This window comes from Limulus polyphemus, unplaced genomic scaffold (genome assembly GCF_000517525.1).
Source record: "Limulus polyphemus unplaced genomic scaffold, Limulus_polyphemus-2.1.2 Scaffold4362, whole genome shotgun sequence".
In the NCBI taxonomy this organism is placed as follows: Eukaryota; Metazoa; Arthropoda; class Merostomata; order Xiphosura; family Limulidae; genus Limulus; species Limulus polyphemus.
Genome location: NW_013669972.1, coordinates 67261 through 76978, shown reverse-complemented (window position 1 = coordinate 76978; position 9718 = coordinate 67261). Strand labels below are relative to the sequence as shown.

At 30.8% G+C, this 9718-nt stretch overlaps 1 protein-coding gene across 1 annotated transcript in view; it reads right to left on the bottom strand.

Annotated features, from left to right (window-relative positions):
* The window catches only part of LOC106471037 (sister chromatid cohesion protein PDS5 homolog B-like), a gene marked incomplete at its 3' end in the record, with an annotated part of 70332 nt that overhangs the window by 15654 nt on the left and 44960 nt on the right, over nucleotides 1-9718 (bottom strand). Inside the window, exons 11-16 of the mRNA XM_022399663.1 lie at nucleotides 6998-7143; nucleotides 2886-3037; nucleotides 2535-2648; nucleotides 1655-1687; nucleotides 731-828; nucleotides 307-446 (exon numbers count right to left, since the gene is read on the bottom strand). Coding sequence (XP_022255371.1) covers nucleotides 307-446; nucleotides 731-828; nucleotides 1655-1687; nucleotides 2535-2648; nucleotides 2886-3037; nucleotides 6998-7143 — 683 coding nt within the window. The remainder of the gene's footprint in view (nucleotides 1-306; nucleotides 447-730; nucleotides 829-1654; nucleotides 1688-2534; nucleotides 2649-2885; nucleotides 3038-6997; nucleotides 7144-9718) is intronic.

The following is a 9718-nucleotide window of genomic DNA, read 5'->3' as shown; positions in this document are numbered from 1 at the left end:
ACACGTTCCAATATATGGGTAAACTGTATAAATAATTAGTAAGTTCATCTAAAAATCAAGCAAGTATAAAAGTTTTAAGTCTCAAATTAATGGTTAATAAACAATAATAAATTTTGTTTGAACCAATAGCAAATGCTGCTTCTCAACCATTAATACTAAATAAATAACAAAACATTATCATCTTTAAAGCTAGTTCATAATAAGCTCTTTAATACAGATGGATGAAAATTAAGAATAAATTTTGAGCTTAATTTTGTTGCTAATTTTAAACACTGAAAGAAACAGATACCTATAAGAACTACTTACCACACTATGTTCAGCTTCTGAACAAGATGCTGTCCCACTAAGAATCACATCCATGTGCTCTCTTAACCTTTGATTGTTCTCTAACAATGTACAAAACTTGCTGATAAACTCTTGGGACTTCACAGGGTCCAACAAATTTTCTATAAGAACATTAAACAAAACAATTTAAAACAAAGCCCAAAATATAAAATAAATTTAATTGAAAACAAACATTACAGAACAATTCTGTTTATATGAATGTACATAACAAATACATTAAAAATTGGAAAACGATACATAATCATGATGACCATGCAGACTAAAGCGTAGCTCCACAAAGTAAATGTTTTTCCTCTATATCTTAAGGAACAGTAGCAAAAAATCTGTGTGTTCAACTACCAACATAAGTAATACACATTATAAGATATTATGACTTTTTACTTACTAGACAGGGCAACAATCCTATTAACAAGCATCTTGTCTCTTTCTTCTGACTTCATCATTTGAATTTCTTCCATGAGTGCCCGTACTTGATTGCGTACTCTGAAAGACAGAAAGGGATAAAGTTATTATAATTAAAATTGAAAGTATAAGATCCAAAACTTGTTTGGTAAACTATAACATAACCTGCATCATTCCCAAACTGTCTTTTCTGATGATATATATATCTTACATGTAAATAGTGATAAAGCAGTGTGGTTGTTTCCAATTTTTTTTTCATCCAGAAATATGTGAAGAAATATCATTATAAACAAACACAATATGGAGTAGACTAAGCCACGTGGAGGTTTTTAAACATGTATTTCTGAAGTTAACAGGACATCAAGCATTGTAAAACTATTGGGAAAACCTGCAAATTACAAATATTTAATTGATTAAAATCATATAGCTTAAGTTTCAAAAGTCTTTATGGGAAATGTCAAAGGTTACATCCACATGCCCACGACCCTCATAGAAAATCCCATCAAAGTCTGGACAAACATCACAGTAAAAAAAAAAACTAAGAAACTTCAAGGGTTCCTATTTTCACTTAAATACAAATGTATTGAAAGGTTAAAATGGAAGAAGTAGATCCCAAATGTATTTAACTTACCAGCCTCATTCATGGTAACATTTAAGATGTAGATTGTGTAATTATAAAACACATACACAAATAATCTACGTTGGCACCAGGTCAAATGTCCACAACTTATGCAACATAAGACGATATTTTAGAAATTACCAATTTAAAGAAAAAAATATACAGGGTTACAAATAATCTTTTTGTAGACTTACAAATACAATATAACACTGCAATAAAGTGTTCCTGCACTGCATTGATTTAAATCACTTTGTCCATAGTAAACATAAAAATCATGCTTTTACTCACATGTTCTGGCATTTCAGCAATTCTTTGAAGGCTCTGAAACATGATTAAAGAAAGAATTTGATCATAAATTATTGCTACACATGTCTATGTAATTAAGCCCATTATAAAAGATACTTGTGTATTTTTCATGTAATATATAATTCTGAATTAGACAATCATTTATTTGCAATAAATTCTAAAATAGCTAAAATGTACATAAAATATTTGTTTATAATTTATCAAGCAATCACCTCCACTTCAACTGAATAGTTTATAAAATTGTTCAAGAATTATGATTGATAATAGCTGCAATACAAAAATAAAAACTAGGATACTATGTTTAAATGAGTATTTATTGAACAATAGGATATCCACATTGTTTCAAAATATATATGATATACTACAATTATATGTATTGTTATCCATCTTTATTGTCAGACAGTACTCAATATGGTTTTTGTATGTTAGTGTTCGTGAATAGAAAAAATAAAAATATAAAGTTTTAAAGGGAAAAAAATTAGCTGTTCACTTGGGTAACTATAAGTTATGAAATACGAAACTTTAAGACAAAAAATAAGTATTATTATTCTTAGACTGAAAATCACCTTGCACAGTCTGAATCAGACTGACTTTAAATTCACAGTCAAGCTTATAATAAAAATACACTATTAAAACTTTTTTTTGTACAACAAACTGCTAATGTTTACAAAAAGCTTGCTAAATGTTGTAACAATACACCTGGTAAATTTTCAGTTATAGAAATATAATTTCATGATTACAAGGTAGGTCATTTTGACCAAGCCTGTACACAGAGTGTTACTATGTTTTATGCTACAGAAGTATAATAATAATAAAAGACACTAGTTAATGAGAACTTGTAGTGTTAGTATCAGTTGCTTACTTGACTGCATAGTCGTCCACAGTAGCAAAAAGTTGGTACAATTTCTTCATTCTTTCTTCTAAGGGTAGCTGGTAAGGCACCAAACAGGTATGTAGAATCTTTTCTACCAAAAGTCTTGGAAAAATTGTCAAAACCCAACATTACTTCAGGCAAAGATGAAATACTATTACTATTAAAGTTGAATTATTTCTATTTCTTTTCTTTAGGTGGGAAGATGAAGTTTTTAATGATAGTATCCAGTAATCTCTAGTCTTTTAATAAATCTGAATTATTACCATTTTCTTTGTTAAGGTGGAAGGATTAATTTTTCTTAAATAGTAATATCAAGTAATCTTCAGAACAAACAATCACCTGTCTTCCAATGCTGTTTGATAATATACATGAAGAACCTTATTTTTTATCCATGATATGCAGTCTAATGTTGACTGGGGTAAGTCTGGGCTACTCATGTTCTGCTTATACACCATGGCTAGTCCCTGTAATGCTTCTTTCCTAATTTTAAACTGTAGAAAAAATAGTGACTAAGTTAGTTTTCTTACATTACAGGGTAATCAAGAGTAGTTTTTTACAATCAAAACAAAGCTTGGAACCACTAAAATGACAAATTCGTTTCTAAATCATTCAATATACGACGTGTGAGGCCGAAAATGACATCAAGAGAAAAAGGCACATAATTTCTAAACAATCCCACTATTAATTTTTTAACATCTTTAGTCTACTTTACAATGAAAATTAATCATGATTTAAAATCATCTGAACTTCAACTGTAACAAAAAGGTTTTTTTAAACTGAAAAAAAAAGTACTTGAACACTTAACAGTTGGTTGAAATAGCACAAAAAAATTAATTCTGAAAACTGACAATTCCAGAACAAATAAAACAAAAAAATTGTCAAAAAATGTTTGAGACTTTGTGAACAAGTTTAAAAAATAAAATCTTAAAATTGAGCAAAAACTAAGAAAATATAATAATAATAATAATGAGGAAGAAATTATCAAAGCTTTCAGAGACCTAATTTCATTCTCATGATTTTACTCAGAGGGAAATAAGTTTCTTTAATCTCTTGTCACTTTCATTTTTTAAGCTTTTTTAATTTGCTCACAATACAGCAAAACATTCTATGTTTCTACACTTTCTATTTGTCCAACTGTAAATATAAAGGCTGAACCCACAGTTATTTCACACCTAGAGGAATACTGTACAACTTTGATAAGATCTCAGCTTGGGGAAGGAACACATCAGTAATTGTCAGAAACAGGAGATAGTAAGCATTAATGATACATAATGTAAATTACAATAGTACTGTGTCCAAAATTAAGTTACTTGATTGTTTACAACTTCAAGATAATGTTTTCATATATTTCTCAATTACTTAGGGATTGAATTTTGTTTATGATTACAGAAAGGGTTAATGAAACAACATCAAGACAAAGTTTTCATAGATTTCCCAATTACTAAAAATTTAATTTTGTTTATGGTTACAGAAAGGGTTAATGAAACAACATCAAGACAAAGTTTTCATATATTTCCCAATTACTTAGAGATTTAATTTTGTTTATGGTTACAGAAAGGGTTAATGAAACAACATCAAGACAAAGTTTTCATATATTTCCCAATTACTTAGAGATTTAATTTTGTTTATGGTTACAGAAAGGGTTAATGAAACAACATCAAGACAAACGTTTTCATATATTTCCCAATTACTTAGAGATTTAATTTTGTTTATGGTTACAGACAGGGTTAATGAAACAACGTCAAGACAACGTTTTCATATATTTCCCAATTACTTAGATTTAATTTTGTTTATGGTTACAGACAGGGATAATGAAACAACGTCAAGACAACGTTTTCATATATTTCCCAAATTTGTTTTATGGTTTCTGATGATGATGCTCATTTTATTTGTGATAATGCTTTTGTGCTATATTACATCTGTATGAAATCAACAGGAATATTCTTTTACGACAAAGAACGATAAAGGTATTGAGATATAACCAAGTAAATTAAACTATAGCCTACAATACCATGCTATCTGAATGTGAATTTCTTTTAATGAGGATATTGTGAAGTCTTTTGTGTTCAAACAACACACACAAATGTAAGATATTATTATTTACTAAAAACAAACCAGGATTACTGATCTAAACAAACAATACTGATGACAAAATACCAGCATGACTGACAAAAAGTAATGGTGTCACAATACTGAAAGATAAGGTCATTTTTCACCAGTAAATCTTTGTCAGTTATATTGAATTTGTACGAGTTAGAGTGGAAAGTCTGCTTCAATTAGCAAAATAAAATATCCAAAGACACATACTAATGAATATGAAAGATCTTACAACTGGATAGATATGTATAAAATGGAACTTTCTCATCAATGAAAAAAAGTATTTTGGATATTTCACAATCTAAATAATTACACAAGTCCTAAATCAAATTTTAGGAAGTTTTTCATTCAATAACCATTACTTAGAAAGTTCAATACAATTTAGTTAAGTATGTTTACTGTGAGAACAAAAAAAAAATGTTAGTGATACTCCTCCAGTTTAGAAAGGAATAAGAAGCTCTTTTCACACACTATTAATACAATATACTGATATCCAATCAAAGCAGTAAAAAAAATAGTGCTTATAAAATTAGAAATACCAGAAAAATGTTTGTTATTTATCTGATAAAATAAGAAATATTAATTGTAACTTCGAGTAGTGAATAGTTTCTCCAGACAGGTTTTTATAAAGGAACTGCAGCAAGACTTGTGGATGCTCAGTACAGGAGCACTTATGTACTGCAGGCTATTCACTGTATCCTCCTTTGTCTCCAGACCTCTAGACTATGTCTTGGCACTTGGACCAAAATAGAGCAGGACAAGAGAGTGAAGCAGGCTCTGTGCAACCCTTCATCATTTGACCAAACCTAGGTGCAGGAGCCATTACATCTTAGGCTACCGCCACTAAAAGCCCTGTAGCAATAGGCAAGAAGTGGAGCAACAAGTGTGGATACACAGAGAGCTGTAGGTTGCAGACCTTCACGTAGGCGTCTCAGGCCACGTAGTTGCTCTTCACTGGAATGAAGCAGTAATAGTGTTTGGTAGCCTTCTGAGTGCCCGAGTAGCCCACTTTAGAATTGCACTGCTCGGCTCCATGCCATGAGGAAAGGACGAAAAAAAGATGTCCTAAAAATTGCCTGCTTCACTCAAGTGCTGGTCAGTTTACTGCTTCTCATGAAGATCCCACTCTGAGATCAAAATAACTAAGATGGTCATGACATGTAATTAGCATGTCAGAAGTACACTTCCCAAAGAAGGTAATCTTCTTAAAGACAAATGATCACTGTGTCTAACTAATATTCCCTCCACACAAGTTGAAAATCACTTGGCAAACATGTAGCTCAAGTTACCCTATTAAATTATGTAATTTACGAGTTACGCGCGAGTTTCTCATGAGCATACCTCATGAAATTTTTTCTTTTTACCATTTTACCTAATCTATCCTTACCTAACCTAAAAAGTTTCTAATTTTAACATTTTAGTAACTCTTATAATAGTAAATAAAGAATATACAAGAAAAGCAGGATATATAGTACTTATATGGGTCATATTTTTTTTGCTCTTGACTGTTAAAGAAACTTAACGCTACTTTTTTATACTAATGGTACTACTGCACTAAATTTTTATTTTATTAAATAATGCACCATAGAACACAGATTAATAACATGCAAAAAGAAGACAATGCCCCATTACTATCACAATTTTTCTGGCTTTCTAACTATGCAACAACAGTTCTTAAAAATTCAGCTAAGCTAATCAATGCATTTCCTGTGGGAAAAAGTCTGAACTGAAAGCGAAATAGACAATCCTCTGTACAGAAAACAATGTAATAAAATTTGTTACTTGACAGATTAAAACTATTCTATTGGTTATAAATAATATAGTTTAAACATCAGAGAGAACTACTGGCAATTTGTGAAAGAGAGGATGTGATGGTGGGCATGGCAATAGGGGTCTGATTTTCTCTATTATGCCTCTGTAACCAAATAAGATTGAAGGCTATAAAAATTATGCTTTGCCTGAGTGATGACAATATTATAATAAGTAATATATTTTACATTACGTACTTCTTGGAGAGGTGGTAAATAAATTATAGAAGAGGGGATACCTAGAGAGCAAATGTCACAATTCTCATACTAGAGGAAACTGACGATTTTAAAAATGCCAAGTAACGGATGCCCGTGGCAAAATGGTTTAATGAGAAATACTTTAGCAAATAAGAATTTGTTACATTAAGTTCACAACTTCAAAAAGTGTACAAGATATTGTTATCACTTTACCTCACCTGCTTATAAAACATGTACAATGTCACTCTGTAACAGGCAACAAGTAAAAAAGTTGGTCTTTAGTATTTTTTTGTAGAGTACTTTCTATATTTTAAAGACAAATATATATATATAAAAAATATTTTGCACCTTTTTATCTAAGGTCCTTTCTTTAACAAAGTTCAAAAGTTCTTCTGAAACAGTGTTAAACTCTTTCTTTGCAGCACTGATAATGGCCATCACTACCTCGTACCTCACATGTTCTTCAGGGTCATGCTGTCTTTGTCGTAGTTGTTCTTAAAATACAAAAAAAAACAGATTACATAAAAAAGTGCATGTCTAAAATATTCTTGTACGCAGGACAATTATTATTCTTTAGCCTCTCCTGTAGTACGGTTTATTTTCTGATAGATAATAAAGTTAAAAAAAAAGGACAAATTTAATATTTCTTTACTTATCTGAAACAGGTAAACTTTTAAGTTTTAAGAGGAATACCCTTTCTTTATGGAGGTACAAAATTCCAAACTGATATGGCAGTACTCTGAAGCAGTGGTTCCCATCTGTCATTCCATGGACCGGTGCTTGTTCACAGACAAATTACAGCTGGTCAGTAAAAATACTGAATATATTATTCTTTTATAATGTAATTTAAAAACTTTAAAAGGTTAATAAATTATACAAAGCAGTCCATGATATTCTGGGATCCAAACTAACCAGTCCTCAGCCAGAAAAAGGTTGGTACCACTGCTCTAGAGAGGTACATGCATATATATAAATATGTCCATGGCAGTGAAACAGTTAAAATAAATATAAGAATTTACAGTGTAATGTACACACAATTAGCTATGACTGTTTGTTTGTTTGTTTGTCGAATTTTACTCCTAGCAACTCAAGAGCTATCTGTGCTAGCCGTCTTTGGTTCTCTTTGCCTATGGATAGTGGGATTGACCATCACATTATAATGCCTCTATAACCGAAAAGGCAAGCATGTTTGATGGAATTTAAGCATCTTTCACTTGCAAACTGTGTTTGTCAAATATTGTCTCTTAAGTGATCACAATGGTATAATAAATTCATTACAATAACATTAGAAGCATGATTACTGTAGCTGAAACTTTTTTTAAAAAAGTTTAATAACTACATTTCATAAATCTTAATTCTATATTTTATAACAATTTTTCTAGAAAAGAACAAATATTGATATTAATTCATGCTATAAAAAACAAAAGCAGGAGACTATTTATAAAAAACTCTTTCCAAACTGAGTGTGCCAGTGAATTAATGGAAAAAAAATCACATTTAAACAGAATCATATCTCAAGTTCGTTCTTTAGCAATACCGGTGTCAACCTTATTTTTTAATCCTTTCTGGGGCCAAGAAACCAGTAAATTAACACGTTTCAAGAACTGTTAGAGAATTTGTTTTCTATGCCCAATTAGAATCAGATATTTTCTCAAAGAGATGTGAAAAAAAGAAGGATAAAAATAGTAAGGTATGAAATATCTACTATAATAAACTACTATAAGGCAGCATCTAATGTAGTCAGGCAATGTTTGTAGTTTAATTTGTTTATCGAATTTTGCACAAAGTTACTCCATACATTTGAAGTGATACACTAGAAAGAATGCAGCTAAACAACACAATCCACTGCCAATTAAAGGACTCTACTCCAAACTTGTGAATAATGGAATTGATCAAGACATTGTTATGCACCTACAGCTGAAAGGGCAAGCATGATCATGGATGTATTTTGATCCTGCGACCCACAAATGGTTAGTCATGCACCCTAATTGCCATGCCATGCCAGGCCTCACAATTTAATTTGTACCAAAATATTACTTAAAAGTCTCCATTACAGCTTTCTTTTCATATCACTTCATAAGTATTAGACAGCCGACAGTGATAAAAATTGGAAATAAAATTGCCCCTGATGAAGAAAGGTCCACCTTTCTGGTTATAAGGTTGTTGTTGTTTTTTTTTACTTTTGAGTTAAATTGATTTTTTTAACTTGTGTTTTCCCAAAATAATGAATGGTTTATATGATTTCTAGACGTGGAAATTCAACACACCTGTTGATAGTTCCAAAAAAAAGTAAAAATCCTATTATAGTTTACTTTAATTTTGGTTTTAACATTTGTGAATACTTAGAATTACAAATGTACAAATATGGTATAAATACTAGAAATGTCCCCTACATAATTCCAAAACACTACTCAATTTTGTAAGGATACAGAGTACCTTATCGCGAGGCCAATAACACAGGCCAGCAATTTTAAACTTCATAAAAGTTTTTTGGTTTTAATAATGGATTATCCATAATTCAGCTACACAGATTTAAAAATTTATTTTCATTTTTTTTTGCTATCACATAAGGATTTTTTACAAATCAGGAAGATGCTGATTTTGTCCTCTGCTGTCCCATTCACACAAAAAACATGGAAACTTTGATTAACTGGATTGTTGACCCAACAATATACAAAGGACTTTTAAGTCTCCAGAAAGTAGCCAACCATGTTCTTTGTATTTGACCTCATTAAGAAGAGGTTCGAGATTTTTATGTTTCCTTCAAGTGAACGGAATGAGCAATAGGAACAGATGCATATATGTTACCCTTGTGAAGAAGAACACCTTTTAGACTTGTTTTGGAGGAATCAATGAACAATCACCACTCATTTGGTTCATAGACTGCAGCTCCTAGCATTAATTTGGCAATATTGTTACAATAAACCAGTGAATCTTCTTGCAAAAAGTATGGTACAAACTCTCACATGATTTCTGTACCAGTAAAATTATGTCCCTGAAGAAAGTAAGTTCTTAGTCCAAAGTCTGGACTCCAAAATCTCCGAAAAATCCTTTGGAAGGCCCAAATCT